This window comes from Strix aluco, chromosome Z, assembly GCF_031877795.1.
Source record: "Strix aluco isolate bStrAlu1 chromosome Z, bStrAlu1.hap1, whole genome shotgun sequence".
NCBI lineage: Eukaryota > Metazoa > Chordata > Aves > Strigiformes > Strigidae > Strix > Strix aluco.
In genome coordinates, this window is record NC_133971.1 from 82915888 (window position 1) to 82931569 (window position 15682).

Sequence of the window (15682 nt, forward strand, 5' to 3'; positions counted from 1 at the left end):
TGAACTACTTCTTTATTGACAGTCTACAGAAGAAACACACTAGAAAAGTGCCCTGGATCTTAGTTCAGGTTGCCATGCATTTAAGACTGTCTCTGTTCAGGTAAGTACTGTATTCTAGGCTTACCTTTGAACAGGCAATTAGACTTGGATTCCTTTCCTCAAAAAGTCTATTTCTTGGGTTGGAGACCCAGGGAAAAAAACCATTCTGTCCTAGAAAAAGATGAGTAAAAAGGGGGAAATGATAGCAAAGAAATCAGCTAGCAGATATCTCCTGTCACACAAACTGATTGTATAGAGAGGAGGCAGTGGTAATGTGTGTTTCTAGCTTGAAGTGACTGCACCTGAAATTCTGCATTTTTTAAGAAATTTCGTTTGAAAGACAGTGTTAGCTTTGGTCAAAAATTGTTCATTATTCAGTTCTGTCCACGCATGCTGCATTACCAAAGCACTGCTGAATAGGATAACCGGAAAGCTGATTACTTCCTTTCTGGGAATGGAAGTGTCTAGCCTAAGGCGTGGGGGAATGTCTCTCCCTTTCTCTCTTGCTGTAATACTGGAAACATTTGAAATTTGTTCAAGCCTCTATGGGAAGCCAATACAGACTTCTCCTGTATCTTTGTCTCCAGCATGGAACCACAGCTGGCAAACAAATGGGTGCCACCACAGCTTTTATGTGATTGCCATTAGGCAGCCCAGGACTCTCCTGTTCCCTGGACATGCAGAGTAACACAAGAGATGAGAGAGATTCACCCTCTCTCTCAAAGCCAATAATAGCAACGAGGGTCCCCTTTTACTCAGGAAAAAATGGAGTTTCAACACCTGACCCGCCTCTTTTGAGGCATCCCAGTTGATAGCAAAATGCTCGGTTTTCTTACCCACTCAAAAGAGCTAGAGTGGCAATGGAGTTACAAACATTTGACCTCATTGGGATTTTCTTGCTGTGCCATTTGGTCTTCTCTTCCTTCCACACACTGTACCCATTCCCAAACAGTGTGTTAAACTAAAGATGATTAATCTCTGCCAGAGTAGTTACTTTGGGCTCTCACTCTGCAAGGACAAACCTCATTCTTGTAATGTCTACACCGACACTCAGGGTTAACACAGAGTTATTCACTGCCAGACAGAGCTGTATGAATTAGTTTTTCCTTCTTCTCTGTGCGGTCTGCACCAAGACCATCTGCTCTGTACTGTTTGATAGTGGCTTAAGGTCTGCACTGAATCTTGAATGTTTCTAGGAACTGACTTGCCTCTTGTGTGAGGCCACAGGGAGAGGTAGAAAAGGGCTGGAGTCAGAATACAGAATTTAGGGGTTACAACTGGTGGAGGTCCAGGGCAGAGAAGCTATGGGGCTCTGGAGAGCAGAGCAGCTCAGGCAGTGACCCTGTGGAGTAAATACCAGTCTGCTACACTGTAGGAGTGACTCTGGACTTTTCAGTGAGGCTGGACTGAGCAGGACTGGTCAGGTGCAAAGAGCATGCCAGAATTGATTTTTCTTTTAACAGATCATGCTTCTGTCATGTTGAATTTGAGCTTTATACCCTGACATTTGAATTAGATGTTAGAAATAAAATATCCTTTTAACTGTGTTCAAAAGTTCCCTCTTCCCTCTGTTGTGTCAGAGCAGCTGTTGTTGTGCACTGCTTTTTTCTTTCTGTGACTGACTGTGATAGCCACCAGCCATCCTTCTATTTACAGTCATTATGGCAAGGAAATTGGGAACTGCAGCTACTGGGACAGGATTAACTTCTCTTTCATGTCAGGTTTGTCTTTTACTGTGACACAGCAAAAGAAATGTTTGTACAGCTAATAAAACATTTATCTAGAGATAAATAGAAATGCCATGTCCTGGCTGAATGAGCTGCTGATGTAGAGCTAACTGACGACAGGTTTGCTAGCAATGGTGATACAGAAAGAGTGACAAAAGGGGACTATCCCTCCCCACCCACACCCACAGTAATGCCCACAGCCCCTCTGTAATCAGAAGTGGGGAAGCCTCCACAGAAATAACAGCAAGATTTAGATACGAATTTTGGAGCAAGGAGAGGTTGGCATCTTTGTTGGCCTCTAGGAAAGGACAGTATTGTGAAATGTTTAGTCAAAGGCTTATAGGACTTGCCAAGGCTCTTGACTGTACAGCAGTCTAGTTAGAGTTCCTTCTTCAGTTCAGTGATCAAAGTGATGAAATAATGCCTAAGCTCAGGACCATGCTATCCTTGTTTTAGGAAAATAACAATACACAACTGCATTTTTGTCACTGAGGAATATGAAGAATTAAATGGAAGAGACATAAATCTGTCAGTGCAATGAACAGTTTTGAACAGTGTGAGCTATAGGCCTGTCTGTCCCACAGGGATTAGCATTTCATTGTGCCTTTTTAGCTTGTTGAATTCACAAAACCCACAAACTTACAACATAGAATATATGTGAAAAACAAAGATCCAAACCCCTGCATTTGCTAAAACTGCCTTTTATTTTGAGCTTATTGTTTTAATCTTAAAAAGACATTTTTGGTGGTACACAGCCTCAGAATCAGCACCTTTGCATTTACAAACTACAGAGAATTCCTGTCAATTTTTGTTTCCCTAATTTTGACTTTTAAAATCACACAGAAAATCTTACTCTTTGTTCCTGTTTTCTATGAAAGGCTTAACAGCACTTTGCTGCAACAAGATTGCATGTTATGAGGATTCCATTCACAAAATAGATTTACAACACATTAAATATTGGTCGAGTAATTTAATTGTAAATAAAAACTATAATGAAAATGCCTATATAAATACACAGTGCAGCTTTTGTGATGTGCTACCCTTTCTTGTTTTTTGTTCATTTACACTCCAGTTCACAAGAGCATCATTAGTGCAAATTAATGAGATTTTACTGTACAGTTATCTTGTTACAAGCTCTTAGATATATTTCAACTGATTGAGGCCAGTGTAATGAGTTAATTTTCAGCGTCTGATTTGGTGAGAGATTTTTCAAGCTCTTCTGCAGGGTTAGATTTCTTCTGACTTGGGATAGCAGGTAGGACACGGCTTGTTTTCAGAGGCTCTCCTGATATACCAGGCAAGAGAGAATAGAGCAAATGACTCTGAGAATGTCCCCTTTTCTGGGATGTGGAGGTTGGGGCTGGTGGGAGAATAACTGCACCAGTCCTTAGGGAATTTAAAGGCAGGGACTTAAACTTCTTAGCACTCTGAGATGATAGCTGAACTAGAGGAAAAAAAAAAAAGAGAGAAAGAGTGCACAGAAAGTGAAAAGCATGACATTTTGACAAGTGAGTTTGCTACTTTCTTTGAACTGTTGCTTGTTTGTCTTGTGTTGTGTGTACTCAAAACTGCATTTGAAAAATATGATCAAAATATAAGGAAAAAATCACTAAGGCCTGGCAGGGCTAATCTTCAACTGAAGAAACAGCTCCAGTGTTAATCAATTTACTTACTGTTTGGTGATCAATAAGACTTGATAAGTTCAAAGGTTTACTTTTGATAAGCAGAGAGTCTATAGTTTATCTGAAGGAGACTTGGTCTGTTTGGAGAGATTTCCACAAGACATTTTTTCATCAAAAACCACAGGCTGACTGAAACAGAAATGTTCCATGGAATATACTATTTTTAACAGAAACTTTGTGTGAAGATGCTCTATTACCCAGGGTAAATTCTGATCAAAATCTTAGGAAGAGGAAATGGAAGAATGTGGGACACTGTGTATGGGTTGGTCTAGGCACAGTCAGTCATGAAGACAGGTCCATATGTGCTCTGCAAGTCACAGGCCACAAAAGTAGCCCATTACCCTGTAGCACATGAAGACCCGCACTGAAACACAAGAGCCACAGATGTTGTATATCTTGTGTGTGTCAGCAGACTTGTAAGAAACTGTGGATTTAGATCATTCTTAATCTCCACCTCACACTTAGCAGTGTAGCATTGTTTGTGCTTTAAAGTTAATATAGTTCTATATCTTCTCTAAATTGAAATCCTCAAGCTCCTTCATTCAGGCAACACGTTAACTAATTTCCTATTTTTTTTAAAAGGAGAATGCAAAACCTTAATTGTAGACCTATTTTTCTCTGTCTTGGAATTTATTGTGAATTACATTAGCTTCTCTTGATTCTCCATTTTATTCACAACCTCTTTGTGTGCAAACAGTTTGGGTTTTCCAGTCTAACCATATGAAGAGTTCTCTGCTGGATTAACACCATCTCTATTTTGGCTAGAGAATCTTCCTTGAGATTTTTCACATTAATTTTTCCTTGGTTGCATTCTCCATCCATCTGTGATTTCCTTCCATCTGCATCTATTGTGCAGAATATATGAGAGGCTATTAACTTTTTTCTCTGAGGTGTTCTAGTTTGAGCTTCATCTTACTAGTCATGGCAGCCTCCAGAAGGTTATTTGGATTCTCTATTTTGCTGGCTTCATCCTTTGAAACTAACCACAAAAGCTTCCTAGTGGTCAGGTGTTAAGAATCATCCTCTGAGCCAACCTCTTGTTCTCAGATTGTATCATGCTTGTGTCCTGATTCTTTACATTCAGGAAGAAACCTGCTATAAAGCACTCAGCTCAAAATGTGACCGTCTCAGCCTGTCTTTATAATTCCATTTCCTAGTCAACTCCAATGAATACCTGAGTGTTCATGTTTGCAATTTTCCTGGCAGCCCCTTTGATTATTCCATTTTCATAATCTCTGACAGAAATTTTCCTGGTGCATGTTCAGAGAAATTCTACAGAAAAGAGGAATGGAGAAGAGTATCCTCTCTTAACCCAATGAAAATCCTGTGTAATTCCAGAGAAACAACTGAAGTCAATCTAGATTTTGATCATTTTAATAGAGGATAAACTGATAAATGAACTAATTTTTATTAGAAATAACAGACTACATAATCAACTGGTATGAGCTGAGTAACTACTGCAGTCAATGCACCTGTGATAAGCTGGACATTACAAGTCAATTTTGATCTTAAAAAAATCCCCAAACCAAACTAAACATTAAGCACGCTTGAGGAACTGATAGAATAGTAGAAAACTTGTAGAATAGTGGATGGAGTTTCTTGAGGGCTGTAGAATAAAAAGACAGGAAAAGAGCACTTAAGGAATTTCAAGTCAGTTAACCTAACCTAAAAAATCCTAAATACCTAAAATTCTGCCCACATGTTTCTCAGAAGTGAATCTTTAAACCTATGAAGTCTGTCTTCTCTGCAGGAGAAGTGAGAAATGATGTAGTTTTAATAAGGAAGGATTATTAACTGTTTCACAAATTTTCATAAAATGTAAGGTAGATCCATTACTATAATGTGGACACACACCTGATGAAAAAAAAGGCGCTCAATGTGTAATTTCCTGGAGAACAGGTTTACAATGCAAGATGACCTTGACAAATTGGAGAAACAGTAAGAAATTCAGATCATGAAACTCAGCAAGGGCAAATGCAAACCACTGCACTTATGGAAAACAAACAGTCCAAGAAATCACAAACCACCAAAAGTACAAATCTAAGATGGGGAATAACTGGCTAAGCAGGTGACAGTCCTGCGAGTAACTGGGGACACAGACTGTGCCTGAGTCAGAAATATATTGAAGAAGTTCAAGCAGAAACCCTGCAGCTTCCGTGCCTGGGCAAAGCAGAAGCACACCAGTCTCGTCATGCAAGCCCTTCTGTGTCTGTAGCTTTACATTGTATATAATTAGTAAGTCAGAAATTTGCCCTGTTGAAAACAAATGTTACCTCTCTAACGTCTGCAGTGTGCACTAAAGAACTTTGCATCTATGTATTTTTTAACTATATACATTGTGCAAAAGAGGCTGAAGTTCTTGCCTTCTTCTCCTGTACCATATGCCATATATTTGTTTCATTATTCATCATCTGTTTATCAGGAGCTGTAATTCTCGAAGACTCACCAGGTATCTATTTGGGGCAAAGCAGAATCTTTATAAAGAGGATTTAAAAAATTGGTAGATTTTCTTTCTTTTCAGGCTAATTCCAGGTAATTTAAGTTGTGATGGCCTGAGGACGCAGTGTTTACTAGAACTGCCTGGCCTTTGGCAATGTAGTGTATTTTGTGGGTCATATTCAAGGTTCATTCACATTCAGAAGTTCAGGAAATCACTTAGTTCTCCTTTCCATGAAAAAAAATAATACCATTAATACTCTGTTTTCGTTCATATTGAATTTGTGTGAATCAAACAATGCTAAATGCAATAAATGAGCCTATTTCTTTCCTGGCACATGATAGAATGCTTTGAGTTCACTGAAGTTTTGGTGTGTAAACCAAATTCATATTGAGAGGCTCGTTTCCCTCTTTGGAGCATAAGCATATGTCTGTGCAGTCAAAGTTTACACCTGTGTAAACTATCTCCAGAATACTTTACATCAGTCCTTAATGATGGGTTTAGGTAGGGCAAAAGCAGGGTAGTTTAACTTCACCCCGATGGCGGGGTAGCCATCACAAACCAATGCTCATTCAAAGAAGTGAAAAACAGCATCCAAATATCAATGCTTTCCACCTGGTTCTACATAATGTACTCAGTTTAGGATTTTTGATAAGGATTTCAGGACTGATACATGGATGGCTTTGAAATAATACATATAGTGACTGGTATTAGTATATATATTGAAACACATGAGCCTGGACCCAGCACTAGGCTCTGTGAGAGACAGAACCCTTAAGGCTGGCTCCCATACATCCAGAAGCTATATACAGCAAAAGCACCAATAATTATTCACATTCAGATGGCAAAGTCAGCTACTGAAGAACTAGTGATACAATAACAGCTACTAATTCAGGGAGCCTTTTCCACTCAGTACTGACTCTTGAGTGGCTGCTATTACAAACCACAGAGGCAAGAATAAGGCTGTCAGGGAGGCACTGCCCAAGGAGTATGTACTCCAGAAGAAGGGATGGCACTTAGGCTCTCTTTCTTTGGCAAGCAGTGGACCATGGTAGCCCTCTGCAGAGAGGAGGGTGCTTTGTGGAATCATTTGGTGTTAACCTGGGAAAGAAGAAATTTCAAATTATGATGAATAACAGCAAAACCAACCACTGATCCCCAGAAAATACTGTTAAATGACCTGCAGAAGTGGATCTTCTTTTTTCTGTTGTTCAACAAGTAATAATGTCACCATGGCTTCAGACCTTCTACCACATGAAGGAGTGAGAGCAACAGAGAGTTCTCTAGAAGTCCCATATTTATTTGGAAAATTATTCTGGCATTGTGTGAGCTGTGTGTGATAGTTGTAAGCCTGTTTTCCAGGGGTCCTTGGAAGAGTTGTGTGATGAGATAGAAAGGGTGTGCTGGGAGTGGAGAAGCAGCATGCAGAATAACAGAGATGCCAGGCTGTGCAGAGGCTACTCAAGAAGTCATGTGATGGACCTCTTTGGCCCTGGCAACATCTGGAGGGTGGGGCTTTATAAACTATGGCTTCAAGTCACTCAAGTACTCTTTTCCTAGGCTACTGTTTCATTCCTATTATTCTCTTTCTAACTTGTATTTTTAAATGTTTTTGCCTTAGAGATTAAAGCATCTCTTCCTTTTTTACATTGTCCTTCCTTTTTTTGGGAGATGTTTCTTCTTTCTGTTAATCTCTGAGTAGTTTCAGTTCTCTTTCTAATTTATGCTTATTTTATTGTTCCAGGTCCCGGATTGCCTTTTTTTTCCCCACTGGTTTTGTTGCATGTTTTTAACACACAACTTGTCTAACAAAAATATTAGAGAAACACAAATGTTTATATTAAAACTTTGTTGCTGGAGCCATTTGCCTGGATGAAGGATGTGTCCAGAACAGTAATATTTTTAGGGCTGGATGTTGAATGAGTGAAATCTTGTCTCTGAAGCAGTTATTTGGAAAGCTCCAGGATCAAATGTGTCATTTGTGTTAACAACAACAACAACAAAAAAGCAATCTATTTTGCAAATAAATTTGCTTTTCTGTTACTGGCTTGAACTGATGTTCAAGCAGTAATAGCACGTAGATAAATGTGCTGTGAGTTAATTAAATCATGATTATTAACTGTGATAATTGTATCTTATTTGTAAAACACAGTTTTTTGGCAATGAGACTAGAACTAAAATCCTGGCTGCTTGTATGAATTACTGCAAGAACACCAGTGATTTTTTTGAGGATTTTGCTTACAACTATGTTTTAACTAGAAGACACAGAGAACATTAGTAGAAAGCTTAAAAATAGAAGCCTTGGAGCTGGGGTTTTGAAAGCAGTTAGATTATTTTTTTTTTCCTCTGAGCAGATAGAGAATACCACCTCAATTTTCCATATATGTCTACTTTTCTTCTTCCTCTCTTATTTGCTGTGCAGTAGCAGTGCAGGATTCTGTATTTCCCCAACCCAATCTGATGTTCCCTATAAAGCTACCTCAGCTGTTTCGTTTTTAGTAATATTGTTATAGCTGCAGAATTTCTTCTGAACTCAGTTCAAAAGAGGCAATGGATCTTAAATTTAACTCTGAAATGTGAATGCTTTAGGATCTGGCTGATCTGCAGGATTACAAATAGTAAACTTGCAGATCCTCATCCAAAATACGTTGGTGGATTTGCACTTAGTGGAACACAAGAATGTGAGGGCGGGACAATGCTTGGGAGAAGGGCTAGTGTTTGTATGTGAAGAACATCCCAGTCACTGGCTGGATCCAGCATGGTGCACTCACTAGGTCTTGACACTCTGCTGGGGCTGTGGGAGCAGGGTGAGGCTTCCCCTGCTCTTTGGGACCTTGCTTCTTACTGCCTTGGGAATGAGGACCTGGCTGAAAGTGCAGAGGAAAAAAAGGCTGCTGGTCTTTCAATCCCTTTATTGTAGCTCCTGTGTTATAGAAGCTACCCAAACCAGTTGCTGTTAGCATGAGAGAAATGAAGATTCCCATCCTCACATAAAAGCTAGTCTATCTGCTGTGCTTGACAGAAAGAGATAGAACATCTTTTCACCTTTGCAACATTCAGAAAATGACAGTTTTTTGAAACCTGATGATCTTGTTCTAATCCTCTAATTTTTGCTAGCAAAAGGATACAAAAATCAGTGTCATGATATTTTTCATGTTGTCTGCAGAAGAGTCATTCATTATCCTGTCTTTCATCTCACATATCCAACCTTTCTCTGCCATGCAGTCATTAGGGTTTTGTCATCCATCACTTTACATCCTGTAAGTCACCATGTTACACCATGTCCTGCCCCCTATGAAAAGCTATCAGAGTCATACAGGCATATGCAATCAAAAGTGAAACTGGGAGTGAAAAGTCCTGTGTCTGTAAGAATTCCAGTCACCTCTGCTCTGGAAAACAAATGTAGAATCAAACTCTCCTCTATATTGACATACATTGCTTCTACTAGGTGAACTCTATGAAACTCATTGGAGAAAAGGGTTGTGATCAGCAGCACAAAGTCCAGCTGGAGGTGGGCCAGTCACAAGTGGAATACTCTAGGAGTTGATACTGGGGCTAATACTATTTAATGTCTGCATTAGTGACTTGGATGATGGAGAAGAGTGCAGCTTCTGCAAGTTTCCAAATAATACGAAACCGGGAGGAGTGGCTGATACAGCAGATGGGTGTGCTGCCATTCAGAGAGACCTCGACAGGCTGGAGAAATGGACAGACAAGACACTTACAAAAGGAAATGAAAAGTCCTGCACCCGGGGAGGAATAAATCCCTGCACCAATTCATGCTGGGCATCAAACAGCTGAAAAGGAGCTTGTCAGAAAGAGACTGGGGGGCCTTGATAGACAAGCTGAATGTGCCCTTGAGGAAAAGACAGGCAACATCATCTGGGGCTGAATTAGGAAAAGTGTTGCCAGCAGATTGTGGGACGTGATCCTTCTCCTCTACTCAGCACTGGTGAGACATATCTGGAGTGCTGTGTTCAGTTCTGGGCCCCCAGTACAAGAGGCAATTCCAACAAAGGGCAATGGAAATGATTAAGGAATTGGAGTGTCCAACCTCAAAGGGAGGCTGAAAGAGCTGGGACTGTTCAGCCTTGAGAAGAGAAGGCAGCTCAGGGGATCTTGTCAATATGTATGAATGCCTGTTTGCAGGGAGCAATGAAAAGGGAGCCAGACTCTCCTCAGTGGTGTCCTATGAAGGGAAGAGAGTCAAAGGGACAAATAAGCAAGAATAAACTTTTTTACTCTGAGGGTGGTCAAACACTGGAACAGATTGCCCAGAGAAGTTGTGTAGTCCCCATCCTTGGAGGTATTTAAAACCTAACTGAATGTGATCCTGCTGTAGGTAACCTCTCTATGGGCAGGGGGGTTGGACTAGACAATCTCCAAAGGTGCCTTCCAAACTCAACCACTCTACAATGCTGTGAGAAAGGAACGTGAAATCTCTCTCAAGCTCTCAGATGCCAGTGATGGAGGCACACAGTATGATATTGTCACTGAGACTTGCCTGTACTTACTTTTGTGAGCACAGTGGTTGGGTATGGGAGCTAGGCTGTTTCGTACAGGAGTAAGATTTTTTATTTTGGGTTGGTCTATGGACATCTGTTGAAAATTTTTACCTGTGAAAGAAAAAGATAATCTGTTACCACATGAAAATAATTGTAAATAATACAGTGCACTGTAGATCTCTGGCTTCTAGAAAAAAAGAAAACTTACTTAGACCAGTCAGTCTCACCTCTGTGCCTGGCAAGATCATGGAGCAGATCCTCCTGGAAACTATGCTAGGGCACATGGAAAATAAGGAGGTGTTTGGTGACAGCCAACATGGCTTAACTAAGTGCAAATCATGCCTGACAAATTTGGTGGCCTTCTACAATGGGGTTACAGCATTGGTGGAGAAGGGAAGAGCAACTGACATCATCTACCTGGACCTGTGCAAAGCATTTGACACTGTCCCGCACAACATCCTAAATTGGAGAGGCATGGATTTAATGGATGGCTCACTTGGTGGATAAGAAATTGACTGGATGGTCACACTCAAAGAGTTGCAGTCAATGGCTCGATGTCCAAATGGAGAGCAGTGACAAGCGGCGTGCCTCGGGGGTTGGTGTTGGGACCAGAACTGTTTAACGTCTTTGTTAGAGACATGGACAGTGGGATCGAGTGCACCCTCAGCAAGTTTGCTGACGACACCAAGCTGTGTGGTGCGGTCGACATGCTGGAGGGAAGGGATGTGCCATCCAGAGGGACCTGGACAGGCTGGAGAGGTGGGCCTGTGCAAACCTCATGAAGTTCAACAAGGCCAAGTGCAAGGTCCTGCACATGGGTGGGGGCAATCCCAAGCACAAATACAGGCTGGGCAATGAGCAGATTGAGAGCAGCCCTGTGGAGAAGGACTTGGGGGTATTAGTGGATGGAAAACTGAATATGAGCCAGCAATGTGTGCTTGCAGCCCAGAAAGACAACTGTATCCTGGGCTGCATCAAGAGAAGTGTGGCCAGCAGGTCAAGGGAGGTGATTCTACTCCTCTACTCGGCTCTTGTGAGACCACACCTGGAGTCTTGTGTCCAGCTCTGGGGCCCCCAACACAAGAAGGGCATGGACCTGCCTGAGCAGGTCCAGAGAAGGCCATGAAGATGATCAGGGAGCTGGAGCACCTCCCTTATGAGGACAGGCTGAGAGAGTTGGGGTTGTTCAGCCTGGAGAAGAGAAGGCTCCAGGGAGACCTTAGAGTGGCCTTCCTGTACTTAAAGGGGGCTACAGGAAAGATGAGGAGGGACCATTTACCAGGCAGTGTAGTGACAGCGCAAGGGCTAACAGTTTTAAACTGAAAGAGGGTAGATTTAGATTAGATATAAGGAAGAAATTCTTTTCTGTGGGGGTGGTGAGACACTGGAACAGGTTTCCCAGAGAAGCTGTGGCTGCCCCCTCCCTGGCAGTGTCCAAGGCCAGGTTGGACGGGGCTTTGAGCAACCTGGTCTAGTGGAAGGTGTCCCTGCCCATGGCAGGGGGGTTGGAATGAGATGATTTTTAAGGTCCCTTCCAACCCAAACCATTCTGTGATTCTATGACAATTCTCAGAGATATGTAATAACAAGAAACCACCAACTGAAAAAAGCTGTTGCTTTGGTTCTCTTTACATTCATTACAAAGAGTGATGGATTTAATACAACCTTCATTTGTACCCTTATCACTTCCTCTTGTATAATGCAGTAATTCATCTTAAAACAGGCACAGTCCACTAACTAGGTCTGTGTAAGAATATTTGGACACTAAATTTGTAGAAATATTCAACTAGATGGATTTGCTTTCAGAATCAAAGCTTTAGTTTGTAAACTTTTCTAATAGCGTCTTGGCCTTTCTAAATACTAGAACATGAATTCAGCTGCTGGTTGGAAAATTAAATGAGTGGAAGTCTATCAGCAGTAGAGATGAGCTTTGAGAGGGCTTTGCTGCAGCTGAAAACAGCAGAACTGATATAAACTGATATTGATTCTTAGCAAATGATGTTTATGGCAATTTCATTTTTAACAAGAAGAATAGGTAGTGGAAAATGAAAGGTTGGCTAACCATGGCATTTCACTGGCTAAGATTAAAGTTAACTTTGGTCTAGTACTATTAAAAAAAGTATGTTAGATGATGTAATGCATTTCACTACATAAATGACACATCAAATACTATCAAAAATGTAGAAGTTCAAGCACCAAATCAACATTTTCCCCAGATTCTTTTCCTGATTTGATCTTAATCTGTAATGTTTGAGTCCTCAAATTTTTCTTTTTCGTTATCCCCATATCTGAGATGAACAATGTAAAGAATCTTGAGTTGTCTTGCCAAACAGCTGCTCATCCAACATGGCATTGCAACATTGCTCATTGCAGAGCAAGCATATGCTCTGTTGGCACCCAGAGACAAGGGGAGACACAAGCTGGATGTAGCAGGACATCTTAAGCAACAGGAAGAAATGCAATTATATAAATTGCCTCTGTGGCTTTGTAGTTGGTAGTTGTATATACCTATGTATTGCTGGTCTGTGCAAGACAAAGCTATAGGAAAATAGTTGTAAAACAGTTTCCTGGAGGTGTCCTGAAGTAGATGTCAAGACTTCAATACTGCTGTTACTGCTGTTACTGACTAAATAAATTCTGTGTGAAAGTAGCTAAAGTAGTTATCAGACAAAGCCCCATGTTGTAGTGCAGCCTTGGTAGTGCAGCATGGAGCAAGATTCTGGTCCAAAGGCCACAGCAGTTGATAGACATTGGATCAATCTACTGGATCCATGGGTAAAGCTGATGCGTATTGGGCTAAAGCATGAAGAATCTCTTATAGATGAGCTCTGTTTAATAGGAATAGACTTTGTTTTCCTTTTCCCATGTTTTACGCCTTATTTAGTCTTTAACACTTCTCCAGTGTGATCAAAAAGGGGGTGTAAAAGTTGTTAAATATCTTCTCTAGACATCGCATCCACTGTGCACAAATAAATAAATAAATTGCAGAATAGCAGAGAATCAAGCTTGCTGCTCCCTTTAATACAATTCAAGTTATATTGTTTTCAGTAATGCTTATGTGGAGAACTAATGGCTTATTATGTATGTATCATCATGGCTTTGATGATTGGAAGTTGTTTTTTTTAATCAAGAGATACAGTTATTTCATAAATGGGGATATCTGACAGCAAAACAACGGTACAAAGCATAATCATGTTTGTAAGGCTGATATGAATGCTTGGAAAAGAATCCTTGTTGTCTAAAAGCTCTGGCATCAAGTGGAAGCATTCTGCTCTTCCTTTTTATCTGTTCCACATGACATCAGAGAAAAAAGTTTTTCTTTTTTTAAGACATCATCTTTGTCATCCCTGAGAGCATATTTGTGACGGCATTTATTTTTTAATGAAATGGAAAGGAGGCAATTTCATTACTACAAAATGCAGGACTGTTGTGCATTTCGTTTACTGACTTTTTTACAGGTTGTTCTTTGATTTTCCTTTGCATTTAGGTAGGTGAACCACATTGTGGTGCGTTTTCTGGAAAAGTTGTAAATGTTATGATGAATGTCCCACTGTAAATCAGTCCTTCACTTTGAGAAAGAAACAGCCACACCGATCAGCTTTGCTCTACCCTTTCCTGGTCAAGAAGTGATTCCTGTGGGACTATACCATACTGCTTATGCCAACATGAGCTTAATAATAGCCTGTTTTTACATTACCTGTTCAAGCAAATAGAAGATACTGGGCTGCTGTAATAAAACCTGTAATAAAGTATCGCCTTAGGCCTGGAAGGTTAGTAATCTGAAAGATGAGTTGGTGATAGAAGGAGACTCCATCTGGTCAGAGGGTGCTAAGAGCTGCCTTATATTTGAGACAGGCTTCCTTTTACTTTATCACTTGGAATTTCTCTACTTACACCATTTTTTCCCGTGGAAAGTAGATGGCAGTACATTTTGCAAAAAGACATGATTGCAAAGCTCATAAATACAAAATGCTTCAGATTGCAGATGCCAGCTCAGCACTGTGGCTGGCAAGCACTCTTGCAATACTGACAGTAGTGTTTGGTATAGTCTATCTTTGTTCTTCCCAGCGGAGACAAGACAAAGCCGTTATTCCGAGAGAAACCAGTGGCATGATAGTAAGGTAAGTCTCATTGCTACCCACAGCAACCTCCCCACTTTGTGTAAGTGCTAAGGCTCAGCTAGTAAATTGACTCATCTTTCATTTCCAGGAGCACAGAAAACAGAACAAAAAACCTCAAAAAGTCCCCATCTATGTGCCAGCTGCCTTAGTAGCAGCAAGCAAAAATTAGCTCTGACTTTAAAGAAAGACATGGTCATGCAAGACAATCAACATTGTGTATCAGCTGAGAAAATAATTTTCAAATTGAGTTCTCCTAGATTATTGATACCCATAATCCTACCCTGGATATTTAGTGATTAGGCAATTGTAGCCCCCACAGTCATGACATGAGAAATGGAGTATTAACACTTCATTATCTTTCAAAGACCAGATGTTTTTTCCCTCAGCTAGGCCTCCTCAGAAAAAAATGACGAGAAAATATCTTCCCTCAGAGAGAGCTGCCTGCACATCACTGCCAGCTGGGCAGGAGCCAGGCTTACTTTGCTTCTGATCCTGTAAGTCCAGCAGGCACAGTGCACTGGAGACCTGGAAGCCCTGGAGTTCATACAGTAAATACACTTCTCATTCACAAGTCAGGTGGCTTTAATTACAGGGGAGACAGATTTAAACCACACACATAGGTGTGAAGAGGGATAAGCAGATCTTTTTATCATGAAGAAATGTTAGACAGTATCTGGGTTGTGCAATGTATTCCTGTCAGACACTCTCTGCCTCCTTATAAGTTTTTAATTCACATGCTTCAGTGGAAGTCCTTTTTTTAAGCTACGAGAATCTTTTTACTGTTGGAAAGTTTTGTTAAACGGAGGTGGTGCACAGAGAACTGGGCTTAAAGCAGACTCAGGCTTTTTTTTTCTCCGAGGGAGATAATAAATTTTCAGAGATAAATTGAGTTACTTTTCCATTGGACATACAAATACAGCTTCCATTGTAACAATTAGAAGATTTCCCGTAATTGATACAATTTTGCTCTCATTCATGCATTTAGACTGCTGGTTCTATACTGAGTCCCCGTGCAGATCATGGAGCACTGAATGGATGCATAGGGTCCATCCTGACTCAGCTGGTTGCAATTTTTTGTCATAGGATGTTCATAGAAAATCACCTGTCCTTCTGTCCAGAGCAAACAAGGACTTAACCACGGAGTATTCTAGTCTTAAGGAAAATAGATAAT

At 40.7% G+C, this 15682-nt stretch overlaps 1 protein-coding gene across 1 annotated transcript in view; it reads right to left on the reverse strand.

Moving 5' to 3' along the window:
* Positions 1-2452: 2452 nt before the first annotated feature.
* ANKRD55 (ankyrin repeat domain 55) overlaps positions 2453-15682 on the reverse strand; it is a 49384-nt gene continuing 36154 nt past the window's right edge. The window contains exons 10-11 of the mRNA XM_074812736.1: positions 10400-10501; positions 2453-3210 (exon numbers count right to left, since the gene is read on the reverse strand). Of these exons, the coding sequence (XP_074668837.1) occupies positions 2942-3210; positions 10400-10501 (371 nt within the window). The 3' untranslated portion in view covers positions 2453-2941. The remainder of the gene's footprint in view (positions 3211-10399; positions 10502-15682) is intronic.